The sequence below is a fragment of the Pempheris klunzingeri genome, chromosome 6, assembly GCF_042242105.1.
Source record: "Pempheris klunzingeri isolate RE-2024b chromosome 6, fPemKlu1.hap1, whole genome shotgun sequence".
Classification (NCBI taxonomy): Eukaryota; Metazoa; Chordata; class Actinopteri; order Acropomatiformes; family Pempheridae; genus Pempheris; species Pempheris klunzingeri.
In genome coordinates, this window is record NC_092017.1 from 15,815,663 (window position 1) to 15,839,843 (window position 24,181).

General features: G+C 40.5%; 4 protein-coding genes across 6 annotated transcripts; 1 reads left to right on the plus strand and 3 right to left on the minus strand.

Moving 5' to 3' along the window:
• Positions 1-40: 40 nt before the first annotated feature.
• spata1 (spermatogenesis associated 1) lies at positions 41-5,191 on the minus strand. Its single transcript, XM_070832205.1, has 12 exons — positions 5,126-5,191; positions 4,903-5,009; positions 4,125-4,242; positions 3,858-3,911; positions 3,012-3,402; positions 2,418-2,583; positions 2,255-2,315; positions 1,879-1,996; positions 1,673-1,798; positions 1,212-1,387; positions 766-864; positions 41-190 (listed from the first exon to the last, which is right to left on the minus strand). Exons 1-12 carry the CDS (start codon positions 5,183-5,185, stop codon positions 41-43), a joined length of 1,626 nt encoding a protein of 541 aa, XP_070688306.1. The 5' UTR covers positions 5,186-5,191.
• A 1,130-nt stretch (positions 5,192-6,321) lies between these two features.
• On the plus strand, positions 6,322-9,512 carry LOC139202628 (guanine nucleotide-binding protein G(I)/G(S)/G(O) subunit gamma-5-like). The gene is made up of 3 exons (XM_070832169.1): positions 6,322-6,508; positions 6,638-6,789; positions 9,395-9,512. Exons 1-2 carry the CDS (start codon positions 6,428-6,430, stop codon positions 6,761-6,763), a joined length of 207 nt encoding a protein of 68 aa, XP_070688270.1. The 5' UTR covers positions 6,322-6,427; the 3' UTR covers positions 6,764-6,789; positions 9,395-9,512.
• A 166-nt stretch (positions 9,513-9,678) lies between these two features.
• rpf1 (ribosome production factor 1 homolog) lies at positions 9,679-13,397 on the minus strand. The gene is made up of 9 exons (XM_070832168.1): positions 13,087-13,397; positions 12,748-12,804; positions 12,534-12,614; positions 12,330-12,425; positions 11,543-11,696; positions 11,291-11,373; positions 10,848-11,029; positions 10,591-10,717; positions 9,679-10,356 (listed from the first exon to the last, which is right to left on the minus strand). The coding sequence occupies exons 1-9, from the start codon at positions 13,330-13,332 to the stop codon at positions 10,315-10,317; spliced, it is 1,068 nt and encodes a 355-aa protein (XP_070688269.1). The 5' UTR covers positions 13,333-13,397; the 3' UTR covers positions 9,679-10,314.
• A 1,270-nt stretch (positions 13,398-14,667) lies between these two features.
• On the minus strand, positions 14,668-24,165 carry dnase2b (deoxyribonuclease II beta). Of its 3 annotated transcripts, none has more exons than XM_070832630.1 (7): positions 18,030-20,046; positions 16,743-16,840; positions 16,497-16,659; positions 16,305-16,386; positions 16,045-16,203; positions 15,746-15,937; positions 14,668-15,489 (listed from the first exon to the last, which is right to left on the minus strand). In XM_070832630.1, exons 1-7 carry the CDS (start codon positions 18,039-18,041, stop codon positions 15,125-15,127), a joined length of 1,071 nt encoding a protein of 356 aa, XP_070688731.1. In that variant the 5' UTR covers positions 18,042-20,046; the 3' UTR covers positions 14,668-15,124. The 3 variants fall into 3 exon arrangements, with proteins under 3 accessions (XP_070688731.1, XP_070688733.1, XP_070688732.1); XM_070832631.1 differs by lacking the exons at positions 14,668-15,489; positions 15,746-15,937; positions 16,045-16,203; positions 16,305-16,386; positions 16,743-16,840 and adding exons at positions 21,219-21,416; positions 22,185-22,346; positions 22,926-23,004; positions 23,671-23,845; positions 24,052-24,165 and having other exon boundaries at positions 16,583-16,659; positions 18,030-20,413; XM_070832632.1 differs by lacking the exon at positions 16,743-16,840 and having other exon boundaries at positions 18,030-20,045.
• Between the last annotated feature and the right edge of the window lie 16 nt (positions 24,166-24,181).

Below are 24,181 nucleotides of genomic sequence, written 5' to 3' on the forward strand. Positions count from 1 at the left end.
GCCAGGTAACCGTCTCCTTCACAGCTCTGTGTGTACAGAATTAGACGGAGGTACTTTGAACTTGTGATCTGTCCTGTGTGGTATTTCCAAACCCTTTGGAGGCTGTGGGACCAGGATGAGAGGACTGGCTCTTCTTCTGGGCCAGCTCAGCCTTCAGGGCCCTCAGCTCCGTTGCAGCCTGTTTCCTCAACTGTCCAATCATGAATGAAAAAAATAACACGGTTTGTTAATGTAAACCACCAGATGCCTCACCAGCTATTAGACCACCAAGCATCAGCAAAGGAGCTCATTTAAGGTTAAAAAAATACATAAATAAAATTCTTTGAGGCTTTCAATTCTTTAGGCTATCAGACTATCGTCACAGTGGTAAAGGACTTCTGGAAATAAAATGTACTTGTGTGTTAACAGTGTTAATCTCTGATTATAAAATCAGATTGGAAAGTCCTTTGTGACTATAAAATGTTATGTTGAAAAGTAGGTAGAAAGTGCAAGGTGGGTGTAGAGCTTAATTAAAATAATTATACCTTTACTGTTCAAATATGCTACTTTGCTCTGTGGTCCTCAGAAGTGAGGATTTGTGACCTCACAGTTCACTGTGTTGAAGAATAATATTATTTTTATTATATTAATACACATAGCAATATTTGTAGGACACTGAAAAGGGACGGACGTATTTTTCAAATATGTATCATGACCAGCTAATTAACTTTTTGTGTGTTCGTTGGCTATAGAGACATTTGTAGAGATTTATAGAAAATCAGTTACCTTTATCTCTGTTACCAGCTTCATCTTGGCGTCCTCTACCTTCCTCTTCAGGTTGTCGATCTCATGGCTCTCTGTCATGATCTGAATGATGAGCTCATTCTGAAATTCATTCAGTCCTTTACATGACTGTGACATTTGAAAAAAAACAAACTTGACAATGCTGCGAAGCTTTCAGATGTGCTTTATTAACTAGCATAGTTCACAAGTATAACTAGGGGGAACTAGCATATTAACTAGCACTTGCAGAACAACTTGGATATTTAAATGGAATCCAGCCATTATATTAATTATACAAAATACATTCTGTGATTATCTGCAGTTCAAAATATAACTCAGTGTATCTAATTTCTTTGGATACAATACAAAGTTTGGACTTAATCTACTAAAGAATAAGGTTAATGAGTTTAATGCTAAGCTAACCAGACAACACAGTACATAAACTGTACCTTTATGGAGGTTCTGCCCTGTCGTCTTGGCTTCCCTCTGTTATCTCTGGCCTGGAGCTGGTGCAAGAGTTTGTTGTAAAATGTCTCCAACTCTTGTCGTAAGTTTCTCAGATTTTCCTCCAGTGGTGCTGTGGCCTTCTTGGTTTCAAAATATTTCTTCTTCCAGCTGTCACGTGCTTCATGAGGAAAAAATAGAGCACCAGCAGAATTTAGCAACTTTGGACACATTTCTGTTAACAACTACTTTTTCCTCCATCTTTGATTTGAAATTAGGTCTTCTACAACCATGTATAAGCTATCAAATAAAGCTCTTGTACTAGAATATTTATCCTAAAGTTGAAGTTTATTTTCACACAATATGTAACACGTTTGTCAAATTATGAGGACTGTTCCTGGCTTCACAGATTGCTGGTAACGATTCCTTATGAGATGTTTTTTACTAACAGTATTTTTTTGCTCACCTTGGTTCCTGCGGTGTCGGTTTTGAGCCAACAAATCTTTCCCCTTTCGTAGCAGCTCTTGCCTCGTCCACTCCAGCTGCTTTCTCTCCTCCCTCGCCAGCTTGATGCCCTCGATCAGTTCCTCTCCTGACAGAATCAAACCAGGTCAGTTGTGTTGATCATCAGAGATCGTTAACACTCTGTATGTGACCAAAGTGACTGCTTACTGTTTATCTGAACGATGGGAGAGGCAGCCATTTTCTGAGTGACCATGGCCAAGTCTAGACCTGGAGGTGGAGAGGTACACCGAACAGGCCGAGACAACTCCGCTGTACTTTCTGTCACCTTCAAACGATCAATAAACAACACAACATGAGTTTGTTCACCACAGCAGGAGACCTCACACACTCCTCTAGACCCGCCTGCTGGCAGCAGGATTTGGTATAATCGACAAACCACTTGCAAGAAGCTGGATGCTTCATGCTTGTTTTAAAAGCCCCATAAAAGGTCAACCTTTCTCAACAGGAAAGACTGAAGAAGACATGCTGTGGCGTGTTTTATGGTTTTGTCAGAAACGCTGGCATATGTAATGCTATACATTACTCCAGTGGTTGGTTTATTCCGGATGGACTTTGGCCCATGTGCATCTTTAGGTTTCCCGAGCCTGCAGACGGACACACTGTTAGAACAGCCGACAGTACTAGTGTTGGTATTCACTGCAGTTTACAGTAATGCTTCAGCTTGGTGTGCTAACTGCACAGTATACCCGTCTGTGAGGGAGAAGCCTGAATCTCTGTCCTCCAGAGACTGGGCCACTCCTGAATCTCTGGCCGCTCTGTTCTGTCTGTGGTGCTGTTGCTTCTTTCTGTAGGTTTCTTCTTTCTCTGGAAACTCCTTCGCCTGGGTTGAGTCTGCTTCACACCGTTGTAAAGCTGTATACAGAATATGTGAGCTTAGCACAGTAGTGTGAGACCAAGAAGATCAGTTTCAAAAAGGGGCTAAAAACATAAATGTGCCTTGTCTGCGGTCCTGTTTGTTTGCCTTAAATGGTCTTTCTACGTGAAGAAGAGGATATTTTGTTGCATGGTGCACAAGGCTGAATTGCCGTATCCCAGTCACGTCTACTGAAAGGATAGTTAGGCAGCGAAAATTGGTTCTAAAATATGGAGAATATCAGCAATTTTAAGTTAATGAAACCTGCACTATCGTCGCATGGGATAACTGCTGAAGATCAGGTTTGGGAAGGTGTCATTTCAACGCAGATAGGCCATCTACCTTGAATGAAAGTAATGTGTCTGGCTGCAAATTTGTACAACTAGAGTGGGTAATTCATTGTAATGCAGTGTAAGTTTAACTTCACCTTTGGTCTGTGGAGCAGGGTGCGGTGCCCTTTGATTTCGAGGCTGCCTTGAGCAACATTCCTGCTCTGCCGACTCCGACTTGTTGGAAGAGAGACTCTCTTCTTCGTTTTCTCCTTCCTCTGAAGAAGAATAATAACTCTGCTCCTCATCTTCCTCCTCCTCCTCCTCCTCTTCCAGGCTGGGGGTGGGAGGTGGCTGATGGGAACACTGGGGGATGAGGGGGAATTTAACAGGCTCCTTTGTTCCTGTTGGCAGGCTGCACGTCTTGGGAGGGTGGTAATAGGTCTGGTGGTCTGGGGAGCTGCTGCTGGTGTCTGGGCTGAGAGACTGAGAGCAAACGCTGCTGTCGCTCTCCACAGCCGGCAGCAGGTAGAGCTCTGGCTGTGGGGCCTGCCGACAGGTGACAGCAAGACATTAGTGAAGCTTAACTGGTGCATTACGAAGCAGGTTCGGTGTTGGTGAAATCAGAAGATCACCAGATAATGCAGTGCTGCAGGGCTACGAAACTAATCAGAGCTGATCAGACGGTACATACAGAAAATCACTGATATTAATAATAAAATAAGTAGCAGCATAGATGGCATAACAAACTAAATGGAAAGTCACACAAGTAGGGAGTATTTTTAAAGGATATACATGGCAACAACATAAATTTGTAAACCACCTACTGGGACCGGGAGTACAAGGGTATATTGTTTTTTTAGACATTTGGGTAACCTGAAATACTTTTATTTATACAACCAAAAAGGCAAAATCTCCTTAAACGTGTAAGAAAATGTAATGTTTTACATTACATTAGGGGGGAAAACAGTAAAATGTAAACATGAAACATAGATTTTACATACATACGGAGGAGCGAATGTTTTCACTTTCAGATCCCTCTCCTGTTTGCTCTTGACCTGTAATTGGACAGAATGTGGTTGTTGTTGACGGTGTAGCAGTAAAAAACTGTGTGCTCTCTCTGTCACACACACACTTTACACCCTTTAGTGTTACAGCTTGAATAGTGAACTTGTTAATCAAACTGTCTGCATTGTTTCTCTCCCTACTGTCTGCCCAGTGAAACACACCCACCTATAGAAAAACCGCACTGAACAACAGGCTGCACTCACCAGAGCCAAACTGCGCCCCACACATTTCAGGAAGGAGAATCTGTCGATGCTCCTCTCAATGCCAAGAAGAGCTCCCAGCTCGCTCCTCAGAGTTTTCAGGGTGATGTCAGGATAAACCCTGATGTAACAGTGACGAAATGGTAATTTTTAGATAACTGAAGTGTAACAAAATGTATCATCAGTTAAGGTCGTGACATATGTGTTAACGCTGCTAAACCCAGATGAAACTGTTTCTACTCTGCCTTTCAGTGGAGTTTGGATAAAAATGTGAAATCTGAGTGAAAAGTTAAATGTTTTTCTGTAATGAAAAAAAAGAAATCCAGACATTTTGAGCATTTAGAGCTTCAGTTTAAATACCATCGAGCAATAAAATCAAGTATGACCTAGGTGGAAAGTAACAAAGTACATTGACTCTTGTCAATCCAGAAAATTTCAGAGACAAATCTTTTAGCTTCATGGCGTTTGTCTGACATCTGTAGTTACTTTGCAGATGAAAACGGAACATGTTAAACATTAAACACGTTCATATGAGTTATTTTTGACTAAAAATTCATCTATATTAAAACTTTTTTTGATTGCAGGCTGCCATTTCTTCTTAAGGAGAAGAACTGAATACTTAACACAAAAATTCCTCATCACTGTAACAATGCCGACACCTTCATGTCTTTTTAACATCTTCACAGCCTACAAGTGTAGCTTTTGCATGTGTGCAACAACACCACTGATTCTTATTCCCCAAAGAGTTTGGTGACACATTTACTATTTCCAGTAGTTTCACCTGATAAAGCCAGCAGATATAAAGCTCTCTATGGCTTCGGCAGGGACTTTATTGAGCTTCACATCCCACTGGTCATCTGGCACATACAGCACATGGAGCTCCACAAACTAAACACACACACAGTCAAACATAGGCCAGTTACAATAAGTGGCATTTTGGTTTATCAGTGTATTCCTACATACTAAGGCTTTTTGCAAGATAATAGTTAATCCCTTCAACATACCTTGCAACTGGCCGGTCTGCTGTCCTCAGGATATCTCACTGACTCACACGACAGCTCCATGATCAGGCCAGCTCAGCATGAGGAGAAGAAGCAGGGAAACACTAGCAGATCTCTACAGACTAAACTGATTCCTTTAGGTTTATTCGCAGGAGCCCCCTTTTTTTGCGCAGTGAAGGCGTGGACTGCCAAGTAACTATCTGCTGTAATCAAACACAGCCAGTCGTCTACTGGAGTTTCTTTTATGAGAGTGCCAGCAGTGGTTGCTCTGGTGCTGAGGATGACAAATGCTGCAGGAGGAGGCAGCTCGTACACCACAGCTGATACTGTCCTGCAGGCTAAACGTTATTTATTATGTACTCAATCTTTCATGCATTTTTAATATGTCAATTTAATTTCGAAATGTGAGTCCTGGCGTTTATGGCATTTCATATTTCATTATTCTCCTCGTATTCATGTACAGGTAAATTCACTACTACGTTTTACTCACACGCCAGACTCTGTTTTTATATTGTTTAATAGCTTATTCGACAACGTGCAGAACATTTGTATGAAAAATTGAAGTCATTTCACGAAAGCCACATATTATATTGATAACAGAAAACAGGGTTTCTAGTACGGCTCGTTATCATGTTCAGCGTGATGATTGATTTTCACCTCTAAAAGGTTCACTTTTCTATTGATCTGATGCTGCCTTCAAGTACATATTAATATATTTACAGCGAGATTTTTTTCTACCCTTCAAAGCCCAGCCGTATAATGCGAGGTTTACAGTAATCAGACAGCTTAAGCTACATAAGTGACAGCGGGGAAGTATTTGGACAACTTTTGGCAAATAAATTAACCAAAGCACAAATAATGTGATATATTCGTTGTTCCCTTTATTTGTTCTGTTTAGATCAGATCGGCACACCAGGTAACTTTTTCTGGGGAAAAACAAACACTCACTTAAGTAGACTTAAATGTGAAATATCACTAAAGCTATAAAAAAAACCCCGGAAGACCTGATGATACAATCTTTTCCTCCAGCTTTTTGTCTGAAGTCTGTTCTCAACTTCAGGTGCATCATAGCCACCTTCTGCATGATTTCTGGTATCGATTTGGAGCCACGGCATCACACTACAGCCGAAAATGTATTTGAGTAGTGAAGTTAACTAAATCCAGTGAAGGCATCATTCTCCATTAAAGAAAACCGGAAACTTGGTGATGCGGAAGTAGTAGTGTTTGCAAGCTAGCAGCAAACAAACGAATTCCCTATAAAGTTTCACACTTGTTGATAGACTAGATCCCTTCAAAATCCAGACAATGTCGGGATCATCCAACATCGTAGCGATGAAGAAAATCGTCCAGCAGCTACGCTTCGAAGCTGGGATCAACAGAGTTAAGGTACCAGTCAGGGCGCGTTGTTTATCTCGATGTTTTAATGTCACCCAGCGGACTTCCTCATTCATTTCAGCTACATTAGTGTCATTTGTGACAGCAGCTAACTGTCCAGGACACGGTTGTTTTCTACAGGTGTCCCAGGCCGCAGCGGACCTGCAGCAGTTCTGCCTCCAGCACGCCCAGCAGGACCCTCTGCTCACCGGCATGTCGTCCAGCAACAACCCGTTCAGGTCGCAGAAAGTCTGCTCCTTCCTATAGCAGCTACACGCCGACCGTCTGCCTCTGTGAGTGCACAGAGACTCTTTCTCTGTATTTGTGGTACACACTGCTCGGATGCTCTTCTCACTAAGCTCAGTCAGCTTCAGTCTCTGTGGCTTCACATGGACCCTGTTCACAGCAGAAAGGCACAGGTGGATTAATAACATTAATGATGGCTGAAATGAATTTTATGGATCCAATTCCTGGGCTCTGGTTTTGTGCATGTTCACTTACTGACGAGTCTCACTGGGACATTTCATCCTCATCCTACTAACCTGTTTAACATACAGGGACTACCAGGAATGTAAGAGACAGCTACCACAGAAACATGTTACCTCATTTCTCCTCTAAACATTATTAGTAATAATAAATGTCATCTGAAAAGACCTTCTGAGAAAGTAACAGGTAATTTGCACATTGTGTTAAATGAAAATCTACACATAAATAGGAATCATCTGTGTATCTGCACCTGTTTCCTTCAAAATGAGGCCGAATTAGGTGTTTGTTTGTTTTGGTTTTTTTTTTTAACTGCGGTCCCCATTACATGGATATTTATCATTAAATATCATTAAAACAGAAAACAATGATACAAAGTTTTTTTGAAACAGCAAAGTGTTTGGCTAAGTCGTGGAAAATTTGAAAGAATAAAGCACCTGTAAGATACAATAAAAAAAGCTACTCCCCAGGCGTCTGCAGGTACCCCAGTTGGTAGGATGACGGTTAAAGCAATGGAGCCATTGTTAACGTTATTCCTAACCCCTGTGATTTTCCTGAGAGGTGCACTATGAAGCAATATTGGTGAGGTAGCGAGGCACAGTACCAGTCAAAGGTTTGGACACACCTTCTCTTCTCTTTGTTTTTATGAGTTTCTACGTTGTAGTTTAATATTGAAGACATCAGAACTACAAAGGAACACACATGGAATTATGTGGTGAACAAAAAAAACAAACCAGAAGATGTTTTTATATTTTAGATTCTTCAGAGTAGCCACCTTTTGCTTTCATGACAGCTTTGCACACTCTTGGCGTCAGCTTCATGAGGTCGTCACCTAAAATGGTTTTTCCAACAGTCTTGAAGGAGTTCCCAGAGGTGCTGAGCACTTGTTGGCTGCTTTTCCTTCACTCTGCGGTCGAACTCATCCCAAACTCAATCTCAGTCAGGTTTAGGTCACATGATTGTGGCGGTCAGGTCATCTGACGCAGCACTCCATCACTCCCCTTCTTGGTCAGATAGTCTTTACACAGCTTGGAGGTGTGTTTGGGCCCACAGGCCTGTTAAAAAACAAATTCTGGTCCCTCTAAGCACAAACCAGATGGGATGGCATGTTGCTGCAGAATGCTGTGGTAAATTTGGATTCATCAGACCAAAGTACAAACTTCCACTGGTCCGATGTCCAGACCTTGTGTTTCTTGGCCCAAGCAGTTCTCCTCTTTCTGTTGTTCTTCCTTAGTAGTGGCGCCTTTGCAGCAATTTGACCTTTTGACCTGATTCATCTGAACAGTTAATGTTGTGTTGTCTCTGCTACTTAAACTTTGTGAAGCATTTATGTGGCTCTAATCTGAGGTGCTGTCAATTTGCATTTACTTAGGCTGATAACTAATGAATTCATCCTCTGCAAGCAGAGGTTACTTATGTTCTTTCTTTCCTGGGATAGTCCTCACGAGAGCCAGTTTCATCATAGTGTTTGTTTGTCCGACTGCACTTCAAGGATACATTAAGTTCTCGTTTCTCTTTACTTAGTTGAGTGGTTCTTGTTGTTATATGGGTTTGATCAGTAGTCAAATAGGGCTTTTCATTGTATAGAACTGTACCAATCTCTGCACAACACAACTGATGGTCTCAAACACAATAAAAAGGCAAGAAACTCCACAAATGAACTCGACAGGATGTTTATTGAAAACCATCCAGGTGACGACCTCATGAAGCAGACTGAGAGAACACCAAGAGTGAACAAAGCGGTCATCAATGCAAAAGGTGGCTACTTTGAAGAATCTAAAATATAAAACATAATCTGGTTTGTTTACTACATAATTCCATGTGTGGTCCTTCATAGTTTTGATGTCTTTAATATTAAAATACAATATAGAAAATCATGGGGGAAAAAAACACTGAATGAAAAGCTGTGTCCAAACCTTAGACTTGTACTCTATGTTGAGCCCTAAAGCCAGCGTTTATAGTGTCAAGAAGGTGACAGTTACATTTTTTTCAATTGATATTTGGCCATTTCAGCTAACCTTCAAAACTATTGACTATTAAAACGATAGTTGGAGGTAGGCATGTCTGAACAGCTTAATCTGTTTTGCACTGCTTTTCTGCCAATACTAGACATTTATCAATGCTGGATATTGGTGTTGGAGTAAAGTAAAATATGTGTATCCCTGCATCATTTGCTCATTTTACATCAGGTCAAAGTTTACAGCCACATTGTCTGCAGTATCTGAAAAAATCTTTCACACAGCCGGTTTTATGCTTCAATTTTAAGCAAATGTAAGAGGCTATAAACTCCACATTAAACTTGTTGGAACTTTAAGATGACGTGTGCAGCACTGCAGTAATGTTTGAGTAAAATGCTGTTTAGCTCTGACTGTGTGTGTGTGTGTGTGTGTGTGTGTGTGTGTGACATTTGTGCAGGTTTTGGACATCGTGGTGCCTTGTGGGACTGTGCTGCAGGACCTGCACTGTGGACTGGAAACGTCATCTCAGGAGCGTTCAGGAATTTGGGGACAAGCGACTAACTGAACAGTTTTTTTTTTAATTTAATTTTATTTTTGTCTTTGTAAAAATCTCATGCGTAAGCATTTCCAGGTGCTCATGTGGCACAAAAATGTCTTAACCTACTCGTTTAGAAGTGACAAACCCATTTCAACATACACTTATGTGCCTTTTGAATTGTACATTGTTCATGTCTGATTTTTAGAATAAATAAATGGTATTTCCACATTTTAAATTTGCAGCTACATTTTTTTATTAAAAACAGTATATACACATTTTTTGAAAAGTGTTCAATATGTCACAGGCATTTTATCATTTTCACAGACCAGGGTGTAACAGCTGTTGAACTGCATGAACACACTGACCAGGACAGGCTTACAATGACTTACTGATTAATTCTGACAGAAACTGCAAATCTGCCAACACAACCGTCACCAGAATTTGTAGGTTATTGGGATTTGTGTGGAGAGCCTGCACGTCTCCTCTCTGGTGTCTCCAAACTAACGGAGGAGTTTAAAGTCCTTGCTATGAGCTGCAGTCTCCCGTCCCCACACTTTAGGTCTGCAGGAGGCGTTGCAGGAGGCGTTGCAGAAGCAGCTTTACAAAAGTCGTTTTCAGGGGCGAGTGCGAATCTGTAGCGACGTGATCTCGTAAAACCCAGCAATCAGTGTTCTGCCTCAAATTATGTTAAAAGGACGAGCGTCAGCTGTGTCCACTGGAGAATCTGGATATCCACCTCAAAGTCCATCTGTGCAAAGCCACAAACGGTGACAGTAATATCTTGGATAACGGCCAAGGTCATCCTCGTCTGACCACAAAGGCTGGTGTTTGTTTTGCACTTAAAGCTGGAACTTCCGTCTGCAAGCATCCATCTCATGGCGCTGGAAACAGAAAAAATATTTCTTTTAGCTTTACAGGAAAAGCCTAAAAAGTTTTTTTTAACATGTTGCTGAAGTGCATTGCAACCATGAATGACTGACAGACCCACCACATGTATGCAACTTTAGGCAAATGTCAATACACCGAGGAAGTGGCATGACAGAAAACGTATTAATATAGTGCTGACAAACTGATTAGTTCCACCATCACTGCCCTTAAAGTGCTGAAAGACTCACCTTCAGGACCCACTCGTACTCCCCAAACTTGGAGTCAAAGGTGCCTTTCTGCAGAGAGCGGAGTTTGAGGGTGAAGCGAGGTCCCAGTTCCTGAATGCCAACTTTTTTCTCATTCTTGAAGATGTACCTTAAGACATCAAACAAACAGCTTATTCGGCCTTCTAGATTTAAGATCGACTTTCTGAAACGTCTTCTTATAGGGGAAGGTTATATTACAAGGCATCGTGTCCAGATCACGTCAGAATTCAAACACACACCTGTGGAATCTGAAAAAGATGAAGTCCCTCTGGTTGTGGAAGGTGGCGACCTGACGGCCCACAAACTGAGGCTCTTGTGGAAAGAGGGCAGCTAACAGCCGGCCGATGCTGTGGCCCAGACGGGTGCTGAAGTTGTTGAGGATCACCTCTGGAAAGTGTTCAGTGGGATCTTTGCCTCGTCTCTGCAGAGAGAAAATACAAAAATGACGTCATTCCACCATGAACAGAGGACTCTGATGCTGTGATGATGGTTCATCCCTAACACAAACACACCATTACTGTCATTTATTACAAGGCCTTGTTGAATACTCTTATTTTTTGTATAGCAGACCATTGACCTGCATCAGTCTGCAATAGGGACTGACTCATTGTACATTATCCATCATGTATTACATATTTGCCATTTAATCCAAACACATACAGGAGTGGATTCATCAACTTGCCTTCATCTCCTTACGAAGTCGAACGCTGCTGACTTTGAAGTGTGCAGTCGGCCCGTCAGGTAGGTGACAGAGAACCAAACCATCTTAAAGTCATGGTTAAGGGAGCAAACACTTTAAAAAGATCAGAAAACCCACAGCGCACCTCGTCACCAGTGAATGAATTTAACTACACACATTCATTATCCAAGTCAAAGCAATGTCATAAATGGTGGATAACGGGAAGCCTCCTGACACGGCCGTCTCTGAGGATACTGGGCACTTTGCGATCCTCGTTGATGACTATGAGGTAGGTGAAGTTCCTGGCGACGCACTGAGGAATGACCCTCTTCAGGGCCAGACCTCTTCTGTAGTACACGTGGGCGTTTGGGATGACTGTGGCCAGCTGCTCACAAAACCTCACCGTCCTCTAATAGACACATATCAGAGAGCGATCACAACGCGCCAAACGGACGGTGTTGGATAAGAATGAATGAGAAATAGATCTCTATGAAGTCCCAGCAGACTTCATAGAGATCTGTGAAAGGTCAACCACACACACTGAATGTCAAAAAGCCAACCTTTGATTATAGACTGAGAATAATTTAACTCATTTTTTGCCTGTCTTATTCTATTTCAGTTTTTAGCCTTTTCCTATTGTCTCGGTTCTTATTTATATTTAAATTCCTTCTAATAATATGTTTCTTTGGCATCTTTTCACAATGATTTTAATGTTTTATGTAAAGCATTTTCAATTGTCTCATTGTTGAAATGTGCTATATACAAATATGCTGCGTTATGCCAAGTTTCAAACTGTAATTCGGTACAGAAAGCAGGCGAAGACAAACACTATTAATTAGATTTGAATCCAGACAGGCTTTTAAACAAAAACTCAAAAGGGGCTGAAATACAGTCTCATTGCCTGTGATCTAATTCAGATCATCATTAATTTTCACAATTCAAAGAAATTTCCTCCAGGACATGTTTACTGATAAGGTAACAGATTCAATGTGGATACAATTATGAAAGAAAACTTGTTTTTTGCCAAGCAGCAGCCACTCACCCCTCTCGGCCTGTCTGAGGTTGTGATGAGCACTTTGGGGTTCGTCAGCCCGTTGAAGTAGGCGGAGAACTCATCAGTTCCCTCATCAAATGCAACCTGCAGATGACAGGAGGACACACAAGCACACAAATTAAAATCAGTGTAAGTTAATCTCGAATGTAAACTGAGATCATTTGAACAAGCTCAGCCAAACTCGGTCCAGACCTCCTCATCATCTGGGTCGACCGTTGTCTCGTCGTACACCCTCTGGTTCTCTATCGTCTTTGGGACCTCCTTCGGCGGCGCCTTCATTAGGACAGAATGAATGAATGACATCAACATCAGAGCTGTTGGTAAATATCACCTGAGAGGCCACATAGTGCATTTTTTAATGATAATGGGGAAAAAAGGGGACACAACAGAAAGAAATAAACCTCACCTTGTCACCTAGAGCTTCTCTTTCTTTTTTCTTCTTTTTCTTCAGCTGCATCTTTTGCTGAAAAACAAAGAGAAACTTCAGGTGGAATTCATATTTTCACCAGTGATGACTGAATATTAGAAATACTCTCAGTACAAGTCAGCAGCATCACAAACTAAGCCTCCATACATTAGGTTGAATCAACACCTCTGAGAAAAGAAAAGTCAACCAGAGCTGATCTTTCTTACTTCATGCAGGGAGGATTTAGTGCAGTGTTGCTGTTGTGTTAGCTAGGTGTTCCTAATAAACTGGCAGCTAACTTCAGTCTCGTGTGCTGGCAGCTTTTTTTTTTTTTTTTACCTGTCTTTTCTCCTGTTTGAGTTTCATGAACATGACGTGCCTTCGCTGTTTATTCTTGATTTCGGACACACTGAAGGTGGGGGGAAAAGCAGCCGCTGACTCGCCCTTCTCCATCTTCTCCTCCTGCTTCGTCTCAGCTCCTTCCGCACTCACGCTCTCCTCCTTCTTCTTCTTCTTCTTTGGCATCTTATTCTTCCTTTTCTTACCGTTGTCGTCCTGACTCACGGGGACCTCTACGATGTCCATGTCGTGTCTGCTGTCTGATTTTTGTTTTCTCACGTGTGTGGTGAAGGCTGCCTGTGCGTGTGTTCACGGTCTGTCGACAGGAAGTGACCGAGTTCTGGCCGTCGGTGAGAAAATGTGGCGACACCTAGTGGCGAGGAGGAGAAACTTCACTCACTGCAGCAGCAACACAGACTCAGGGAACTGTAACTAAAATAGTGGTTAAATAGTTAATAGAAAGAATGCTTTTCTTATTGCTATTTCTGTTATATGTTTGATCTTTGCTGTGCAAGGAGAGTTTGCAAAGTTTGATATTAATAGGCCACTTCACTTTTATTTGTGCTTGCTGTAAACCAGTGGCGAACTGTGGCCCTGGATCCTTGGCCTGCACGGGGCCATGGGACCCCACCTGGATGTAAACAATCAAAGATTATTAAAAATAATAGCCAGAGCCCTTTGTCACTTGGGAATTTAGCATTTCACTGGGGGTTTTTGCTCTAAAACAATGTACAAAGTGGAAAACCAGGCACACAATGCTGGCTAATTGGCATAACTACATTTAATAAAGACTTATATTATATTACAAAGCATGTTTGTTCTCTTTGTCAGACCAGGTTAACACAGATGCATGAAGGTTGTAACCTGACCTGCTGAACATGTTACAACAATCACTTTTTGTAATCACAACCATGGTTTTAGAGCTTGTTGTTGGATGGTGCCTATATGAACATGTTGTAGGAACCAGCACTTAAGATGGTGGGACAACAGTGTCCATCAACAGTAGACTCAAAAATTAAGGTTTTTAGTTTGTATACTGATTTTTTGAGTATAGTTTGATATTGTAATTTGTCCAAAATTGGATGAACGCAGCAGATTTAATTTTTTGGTTGCAGGTTTACTAACTTAATAAAACCACAGAGGTCCAGAGGCCCCAAAAGCTCCAGGGTTGCTGTGCATCTTCTTGTTTGTGAAAATTTAGTTGGGAATTTGTGCAGAAATATACACTAAAGCAGAATATTAACTGATATGATAGGGCCTTAAATTAGGCTGTGCTTAATTGCCTGATCTTGTTGAGAGACCCAAATTATTTTCCTTTTGTGCTTATATGTTACATATTCCTAAATGAATGTGTTAATGTGAAGCCATATCAGTGGACTGTCTGAGGGGAAAGTCGTCATGTTAATGGTGAAACTGTTTGAAATCCTGGTTAAGATAACTTAAGTATAACTTCTACACATCTGTAATAAAAACACACAGGTAACAGTTCATTATTTAATCATTTCAAAGCTAGCAGGCCATACAGGGCCTTAGATTTCTTCTTATCCACTGGGAGAGCACCCTGGAGGATACTTTTTCACATTTTCTTGCACACTAGGCCACCATAGAGCACACTTTATCATGTATTATCTACCATAGGGGCATCCAAGAAGGTGTTATTGGTGCATTTTTTGCAAGACACGGAGGCTTCAGTGAGGCAGATACTGTCCCAGCATCTACATACTGTACACATCACACAGAGAGTTGGAGGAAGCTGGATTTACAGGACCCTAGAAGCTAATTTTTACCCAACAGTTTAGTCGCTCCCTGGCTGTCAGAGGGATAATTACACATTAACAGAACAACACATGAAGCAACAATCAAATATTGATATAATCATTAATTTCAATTTATTTATTCTGGAATAACAGTACAGCCAATTGTACACAGTGTATTAACGTAGGTTGTATTTGGGAGTGATATCAGGTTCCAGTCTTAACATTTGGTTTTTGATAGTGCAGCTAGATGGTTCTTTACGTTTTGAGAAAGCGTTATACCATTAAAGCTCTCTGTGTTGAGCATCAGATTGTGTACATGGTTCAGGCTTTCCAACCAGTGAGAAGAAAGCCTTCCCAACTGCAGTATCATTGGTGCATATTGCTCCTCCGCCTCTGCCCATCTGACTCGCTTCCCTGTTCATATCAGCTATGCAGGTCCATTCACCATCAGGCGTCACACACCACTTGGAGTGATCTTTAGTATCCGGGAAGGGCTGCATGTTGAGGGGCTTTACCATCTTCACATTGTACACATGATGAGGGATGATGGTGCTGCAGTTAGAATGCAGAGACACTCGCATCTTTCCCCAGCTCTTGACATACAGATTCTGGCCCAAATGTTTTACAATAAGGCCGGCGTAAAGATCTGCAGTTGAATGGATAACAAAACAGAGTGCAACACTGTTAACAAATAAGCAATAGGACAAAATTTTAGAAATACATTTTATACATACTGAACAAAAATAAAACTGCTGACAAAACAAACAGGCAGTGATATATGAGGAGAGACAGCCTGTCACTGCAAGGAGAATAGTTATCAAGTTCCTAGTTTTGCGCTGTTGATAAACTTAAAACATACATTTTTAACACTTGAAATGTGGTTTCTGATTGCAAGCACTCACCATCCCCAAAACGTTTGTATTTTGAAAAGCTTAAGATGCCACGTCCTTTCAATGAAGTCAGCGTCGTCACACGAAACCACGGTCCCTGCTTTGGGTAACAGCGCCTCTGGGCGACACATCGCAGGTTGTTGTGAAAGGTTGGGGGGACGTAAGAGTCAAATGAATAAGCATTGATGTACTTGAGCTGCAGCCCTGAGAATTTAGATAAAATAATTCAGTTTATGTTATTACCTCTTTTGGGAAATAACTTTCATAAACACAGTCAAAGCAAGATGGCAATATAACTGGCATTAACCCACCTATTTCTTTGAATTCATCATAGGAGTAAGTCACACACATAAATGTTTGAGCATTAGCGTTTCCATTGGTCGGCCAGAAGTTTTTAGTGCGATATAATGGAAATCTTGGTGTGCTGTGTGAGAGCCAAACTCCAGTCTGTCTGTCCAACATCACGACTCCTTTAGGAAGTAAAACAGTTGAAAATAACATAAGCCGAGCTTTGTTACACTATGATAGTTTTGACTTTGAATGCAATATAGTGGAACATTGCTGCACCCACCTTTACTGTGGCCATATGATGGTGAGACAGCTTTAGAATTTGGAGGTTGATCACTGTAGAGCACGTATCCAAAGCCTTCGGGCTACAACAACATAACAGGAAACTCTGAATCAGTGTGCTGAATTACAAACTGTGCTGTTTAAGAGCGACACACATCCTTTTACATCATACATCATCCTTTTTATATATCACCTCTTTGTCGTAGAAGTCAAAAAGAGGCTTCAGGGTGTTCGCCAGAGTGCCAGATGTACTGCTGATGTTCTTTTCGCTGCGTATCCATCCGTTTGTGCTCTCATCCATGTACAGATACATCAAACCGCCCTTAGTCGCAGTGGGCAGCTTATATAAAATGTACCTTATGATACAGAGAGAAACATATTCTATTGCGTATTCAGCTGAGAACATGTGAAAATATAACAACTTAAAATTTCCACCCACCAGTCCACCTCGGTTCCTTTGTCATTCCTGCATTTCACGTCTGATTCACACCCTTGACGAATTAACCCAAAAGTGAGGAGGAATCTCATCATTGTTCTCTGAAACAATCAAATATGATCATGATAGAATTACAAGGTGAAGAGGCAGAGCTGTTTCCACAGATTAATCACCAGTTGATGATCTTGAATATTTATCAAATTTTCTGAAAAATGTTCCAGGTCATTGAAACAGTGATAAGAAATTTCCAATTTTCTTGTATCTATTATTTGGATAAACAGTGGACAAAAGCATTGTGTGCAGAGTTTACTTTAGAGTACGATAACTACTAAACTACTCATTTGTGTATCTCATCTCATCACTGTCTGTGAATAGATGTGATGCCTTGACAGACTAATCTTAACTCAAGGGCCACTCTCCAGCGATTTCCAGAGCTTTCAACCTGGAACCTTTGAATAGGGACAGTGGTTTGATTGTTACCTGTCACTGAGCAAACACCAGTAGCTAATGAAGCCTGTGAGGTGTAGTTGAAAGCTCCAGAAATAGCTGGTAATTGGATCTTGAGTGAAGATTTTGTTCCTGAGGTCTAGAATGAGCTGTCGTGTTCAAAGATTTGATGCCATTTTAATTTAGCAATTTAACAAAACTGGTTTATTCTTTTTACACTCTGAGACAGTTCCACAGTTTTATGACAGGTGTGTCAGAAATTAAAGACTTAAACAATATAGTTATATTAGTTATATGCCATTCTTCCAAAAGACCTTTTCTCATGTGATGTTTTGATGATAGTGGTGGCTTAACACACTGCTCTGAAATCACAAACGTGTGAAAGTCAGGAAGACTTTATATGCAATGCGGATAATTTCCCCGCTCATCAAACCATTCAGTGGGTTTGGAGAAATGTAGGTCCAAACAGGAGGATGGGTTAGAGTCAGAGAGCTGTGAGAGTTATTATGCATTATGCAATTCTATACAGCCACTTTCTGGACCCACAAGATTACAAAATCAAATAGTTTAACACAAGCAGAGAATAGACAAGTCCAAACAGTCAGTATAAAATTAATAACATGGCTCCTCTGAGCAAACATGTTTATTATCACTACACTAAATAAATACTTTGATTAATTCAATTTTCTGAGGTCAGTTCACTCACAGTGGGATATAAACATAGATACGAATATAAACGTTATTTTGACATTCATAGAATACATCTAAAACATTTAATGCTAATCCTTTGTTTTACATTTGACTTATTTTATTCATTATTCTATATGTAAATATTATACTTACGCATGCAGCCATCGTCACTTCTCTTCACAGTCAACTGTGCATCTGTTTTGCAATACTGCATTCATCATATCTTACTATGAAACTAAACGGACACACCTATCTCTCACTTTGCATCTGCTTTCTCGTTCTTCATTCAGAAACATAATGACACCATAATGTTGATCAGCCAGTCATAAGCCACCAAGCATGTAAGAGTTCAGAGCCTTTCAGCACAGTAGGACATAGTTTGACTGACTATCTTTTTAATGAATGTGGATTTGACACAGACACTCTTCAAACTGAACACTTGTATCATAGTTTAAAAGCTTTTGGTAGATGTTCTACATCCACAAAGAATTAACTATGGACATATTCAGATAATTAATCATTGAATTGATATTTTGTGGTCATTCAAGAAACAGCTTTGAATTTTTCTAAGAAGGAGCAGTCATTATGAAAGTGAAATGTGGTTTGACAAATAGTTTGACACAAGCTGAATTCCTGCACCCATCTGGCACTTTCCAGGCATTACAACAAATAAAAACACACCTGCTCACTGAAAGTATCCAGGACCTGAAGGCAACCAACAGAATAAATCGAAACCACAACTACAGTGACTAAAGTTTAACTATGTTGGACTGAAGAACATGTTCAATGTCTTTGTCTCTGTTGATCAGTTCTGTCAGAACAGTTTATATGAAGATTGTATCCAGGAAGAGAAAACAGCACAAGAGTACAGTTATTTTTCAGTTATACATAATATAAGTACTATAAGATAAAGATAATGACTCGTGATTCTTTGAGATAAGTTGATGTGAATTGGGAACATGAAATACTCTTAACCCATGAAAGAGTGTTTGGCTAGTTGACCACCAGGTGGCACTGTTTATCCAAAACCTCACTTAAGTTATTCACTAAGTGCATCTTCCTGACAAAAAGCAACTACCCTGACACGATGCAGTCACAATCTCCATCAGCGTAAAATACAACAAAACATTGAACAGACACAGATCAGGTGTTGATGGAGTACATGCCCTTCATTCATTAAGGAAAGTTTCATTGATTGAGCTGCTTTGTTTTTCAGAAACGCCCCACTCATGCTCATACTGACACACACCAGTACAACCACAGTCTGATGTTCAGATGGCTACTGGGGGCGGGGGGGTAATGAGGCAGGGGCATCTCACAGGAGGGGCTGCTCTCTCTCTGAGTTATTCAATTTTCTAACCACTGCTGTCCCTGAAGTGTGAATATTCTTTTTAGAATTTTGTTTAATTAGCACTTGTAGTTCCTCAAAAAACATAAACGGTAAAAAGAATTTAAAAAAATACAGGTTACTTACATAAATACAGGCAAGTGACGCAAATAAATTATATCTTTACATACATGTGAGTCAGTGCTGGCACTGAAACACTTGCTTCTTGCAAATGTATTGATAATAATATAGTAATGTCATATGGTTACTCATACAAAACGCTAATTCACACAGCTGGCGACATAAAACCATTACATTAAGCCAGTAGACTGTCAAAGGCTGAAAACTATCGTGGGTCATCATCAAAACCGGCATTTCAGTATGTATTGGAACAGAAGAACAAGTCTTTGCATTAAGCTATTAGTTACTAATGTACTTTTAGATATTACCAGACTCTGGCACACAGACAAAGTAGGAAACATGGTGTTAGTGCTTTCCTGTGATTCTGCTCTTTTCATGGAGGAAAACTACTAGAAAAGTTAAATACAGCCCACATTTGTGTAACTGTTGTGTGTTAAGATGCATAATCAGATTAGCAACTGAAACTACTGGGATATTAATACTCCAAGCTTATCACATTATTGCTACAATAATGCACTTAGCTAGGATCTAAGTAGCTATCATAAAGCCACGGTGTTAAATTCAACTTGTTGTAGCTGTTTTTACTGAAACTGATGGCTGGTACTTTGTCTGATGGCAGCATGCCAGCAGTTTGAACCCAAATAGGATCCTCCCCCTCATTTAGTCCCCTATGTCTGAAATAGAGTCTAATTTTGCCGTGTGAGACTAATCCAGTCCCTGTCTTTTTCTCTCGTTCAACAGCCAATGTACCAGTGCACCACCTGTCTGAATGCCTTGTAAATCAAGGGGTTGTAGGAGCAGATCAGCCCCCCACCACGCCACAGCTGGGCCCGCTCCCTGTTCAGATCCCCCAGGCAGGTCACCTGGTCCTCATAGGCCCGCGACACGCACCACTTTGAGTGGTCGTGGCGGGACTGGAACAGGACCGGTCCGGGAAGCTGAATCTTCTTGATGTTCATGGTGTGTCTGGGCAGGGAACAGTTGGAGGGCAGCTCGTGCTCTTGTCTCTGCCAGCTCTCCACCAGCAGGTCGGCATCCAGAACCTGAGCCACCCAGCCTGTGTAAATGTCTGAATGAATGCAAGCGAGCATGTTAGCTCAGCTGAATTATAAAAAAAAATCATATATTAAGTATAGGTAAGCTCACTTGATTATTAAAGTCCACTAGAATAGAATAATGTTTTTAAAAAAACAGACTTATATTGTTAATGTTTAGGTTGTGTTGGCAATTTCTCAATGATATAAAATTACAGGGAATTAGCACATAATAAGGTAATGAAATCATTTACATTTGCTGCCTTTTAGGTAATAATTCTATAATTCTATGACTTTTGGACACAACTGGAAATTTTGTGTTTGTTTTTTAAAAATCAAGTTATTAGATCCGTCAGTTATGCTATAATGAGTTCAGGATTTAATATTTTAAATGAGCTCTGTGACATTTTACAGCACAAATATAACTTTAATGCTCAGGGCTCATAATCTTGACATATTAGTTTAGAGTAGTGACCCTAAATTCCTACAATTCTGAGAGGGAAAAATTATTGCTCACAACTGTCCACACTAAGGCCATAAAATGTGTCGAGGTAACAAGCAGACATTGCCTCATTGTAGGGGGCCACAAGCCAAAAACAGAGAGTACTTTTGAAGGCCTTGGGTGGGGTGTGTTCATACGCTTCACTGTTTGGAGACGATAGTGAGTCTGCACCTGATAATGAGTCTGTGGCACACTAGTGAAATGTGCAAACAAGGCAGTAGCAGTTATTAAGTTATTAAACTCCCAGATTACACAAAATGTTTTTGCAATACATTTATACACATTCCTTTGTACAGCAGCAAAGGAGCAACTAACCAACAATACACGAGGAATCTTACCATCCACAAAGTGTTCAGATTTGACAAAACTGACAAACTTCTCCCCCAAAATTGAGAAAAGATGCTCCACTTTCTTATCTGTAGCCAGCGGTGGTTTGGTGCCCTCACATAACTGGGCCAACTGTGGTACGTCGGCCAAGAAAGCATTAGGCACAGAGCAGTTATAGAAACGTGGGTAAATGTACACCAACTGCTTTGCTGGAGATGGAGGAGACAAAGAAGAGAGACATAAGAGACACTGTATGTTAGAAACTATAGGTTGTTACTGTATAAATAAGGAATGATATTCCTTCAAACCAGACAGAAAATTAGAGCTGATCTACAAAAAAAGGCTTATATTTTACCTGATGGGGGAGAACTGAGTTATTGTTGGGTTGATATATAACCAATACATCAATCAATCAATCAATCAAACTAATACCATCTAACTGTGTCAACTATCTCTGATTTATGGATGTTCATAAAACAGCTACACAAAATCTTATTCATTGGTTTGTCGTGTATTTTGTTATGTATCTAAGTGCTTGCTGTATTCCCCATTTTCTCTTACCAATACAAAATCAGCAGTGAGCCAACCTAGAGGAACAGTCAGAGGTTGACTGACTTCGACTTTTTCGTCTTGCTTTGTGTTTTATAAGAGCAAGTGGAGTCACCAAAATGTGGAAATGTTCCTTTAAAGAGTTGCTAGCTATTGAAACTAGTAAAATTACACTGCATATTGGATTACAATATTTGAGTTGAGAGAGGGCTTTAAAACATTTCTTTTTCATTTTCCAGCACATATTACATGGTGCAAGACCCCTTTAACATCATTGGAGAAATACTTTGTAGGGTTGTGTAAGATACTAACGGCCTTACATAAGGACAGGTAAGTGTGTAAATGTTTTCTTGTTTTCAGCAAATAGAAGATTTTGTAAATTGAGCTGGAATAAGTCAGGCCCTGTTGATTCATGAGTGTTCACTCACCTATACGGAGGAACTGTTCATACTGGTAGGTCACACACAGAGCAGTCTGGCCATTGACTTTGCCAGAGGAGGGGTAATGGTAGCCTCTCTCAGGGAACGAGGGGAAATGGGGAACGCTGTGCGACAGCCAGAAACCTTGAGAGCGGTCAAAGAGCAGTGCCCCTGCAGGATGCACACAAACACTGCTCAATGCTTGTACAACCGCTCACACATACATGTAAACCACCGTGCACGCTTGCAAACATTTCCATCAAAGTCATGTCAGGGAAGTTGATAACCCAGAGTCAAGAGAGTTATCAGACGGATGATCTTTGCCCCGTTTCCTCCCCCTGACACCAAAACCATTGATCTGTTCTTTTTTGCAAAATCACTGCATTGCAAAAGATAAATAGCAGCCTTGAAGTACATCTGTTGTTATTATCATAGACACAAACAAATTACACAGGTCCCTGAATACACCACATTGCAAAAGGGCACAGTTTTCATATTAGCTTCATCGGGAGATTTTCATATGTACCAACACAAAGGATGCAAAATTACTGTTCTAAACACACTGCAATGCATATTGTGTAATAATGCATTCACTGTCTTTTAAATATTGTAATATTTTCTGTTGTGAAGAGTCACCTATGAAGTGTTATCAGCCTTTTCATACAGCCACAATTGAACTTCATCCTTTAAAAATCAAAGCAAAATCCTAAGAACAATCATGGAAAACAAAGCTTTCATTATCCACTGTACCTTTGGTGTGTCCATATCCTTGGATGTAATCCAGGATCGGCGGTCCATCGTTGTAGAGTGCGTACACTGAACCCTTAGACTGAGGGAAATACTTGTTTTACACATACAGTATATGGAGAGGTACACTGTTGGGGGGGTGATTTTTCTTTAACATTTCAGTTATTTTGTATATATGCATCCCGTGTTAACTGCCTATTTTGAGATTTCTATTTTTTTATGTGTTAAAAATAAGCCACAACATATTAATTAGTATTTTAGAGGTGCTGGTAGGTGGATTGTGGTACCTTTTAACAGAGCCCAGCTAGCTGTTTCCACCTATTTCCAGTCTTTATGCTAAGCTAAGCTACCTAGCTGCTATAACTTCATAGTTACTGGATGGAAGAAAGTAAAAAAGCATATTTCCCAAAATGCTTCATCAAAAGTTGGCTTTTTTTCCCTTTAATTTTCAGTCTTTTAATCTCGTCTTAATTACTTCCCTGATACCGCATCAAGACTGATCGCTATCTGCAATTATGTGCTTCACAAAGGAAATAGCACAAGTAAGGACTGGGTTATTTACTTCTTCTGGCTGGGGAAGAGTGTTAATGCCCAGCTTCAGCTCAGTTCCCCATAGGAAACAAGAAAAGTGTCAACTCAGCAAAGCAGCAGCTCTGCTAAGTCTGATTAAAGCCACAAGGGTTTAACTTCCTCTACACAGGAATCACTGAACAAAATCTGCCTGAAGAAAAGAGACATAAAATCTCACCTTGTAGGCCTCTCCCATGTAAAGCTGATTCAATGTGTTCCCTATGGCTCCTTGACTGGTGTTAACCATGAATTTACTCATCTGCCAGCTCCCCACTGAAGAGTCCAGGTACATGTACTCCACTCCACTGCCAACCTTGCCATTCATAGACCTGGGCAGTTTGTAGATGATAAACCTGCAAAGTGGAAAGAAAGAGACAAAATAATCATAGTTTGATAGATTCTCTATTGGTTTTATGATCAAATGTATTAAAGCATAATATCAACAACAGACAGTTACCCTCCAAAAGACATTTCTCACACCTTATCTAAAAACTTGGTATAACTCTACTGCGATGTGCCATTAAAACTCAGAATACTGCAATGCATCATATCGACTCACCAATCGACAGGCTCTCCAGCTTCATTTTTACAGGAAATCTCAGCCACACATGTTATGCAACTCAAAAACATGATAATAAATTGTAAGCATAAACTGAAGTTTGTGGCCATCTTGAACAACGTCTGTTGGT

What these genes read in the sequence shown, in the direction of transcription:
- spata1 (XM_070832205.1), bottom strand. Translation starts at nt 5,185, where the DNA reads ATGGAGCTGTCGTGTGAGTCAGTGAGATATCCTGAGGACAGCAGACCG. An exon ending in CCCTGCTCCACAGACCAAAG is followed by an intron (nt 2,584 to 3,011) that starts GTGAAGTTAAAC and finishes TTCTGTATACAG; the next exon opens with CTTTACAACGGTGTGAAGCA. An exon ending in GGAATAAACCAACCACTGGA is followed by an intron (nt 1,997 to 2,254) that starts GTAATGTATAGC and finishes GATCGTTTGAAG; the next exon opens with GTGACAGAAAGTACAGCGGA.
- LOC139202628 (XM_070832169.1), top strand. Translation starts at nt 6,428, where the DNA reads ATGTCGGGATCATCCAACATCGTAGCGATGAAGAAAATCGTCCAGCAG. An exon ending in CTGGGATCAACAGAGTTAAG is followed by an intron (nt 6,509 to 6,637) that starts GTACCAGTCAGG and finishes TGTTTTCTACAG; the next exon opens with GTGTCCCAGGCCGCAGCGGA.
- rpf1 (XM_070832168.1), bottom strand. Translation starts at nt 13,332, where the DNA reads ATGGACATCGTAGAGGTCCCCGTGAGTCAGGACGACAACGGTAAGAAA. An exon ending in GAGAAGCTCTAGGTGACAAG is followed by an intron (nt 12,615 to 12,747) that starts GTGAGGTTTATT and finishes GTCCTAATGAAG; the next exon opens with GCGCCGCCGAAGGAGGTCCC. An exon ending in ATCTTTTTCAGATTCCACAG is followed by an intron (nt 10,718 to 10,847) that starts GTGTGTGTTTGA and finishes TGATGTCTTAAG; the next exon opens with GTACATCTTCAAGAATGAGA.
- dnase2b (XM_070832630.1), bottom strand. An exon ending in ATCATATGGCCACAGTAAAG is followed by an intron (nt 16,204 to 16,304) that starts GTGGGTGCAGCA and finishes TACTTCCTAAAG; the next exon opens with GAGTCGTGATGTTGGACAGA. An exon ending in ATACAAACGTTTTGGGGATG is followed by an intron (nt 15,490 to 15,745) that starts GTGAGTGCTTGC and finishes ATTCAACTGCAG; the next exon opens with ATCTTTACGCCGGCCTTATT.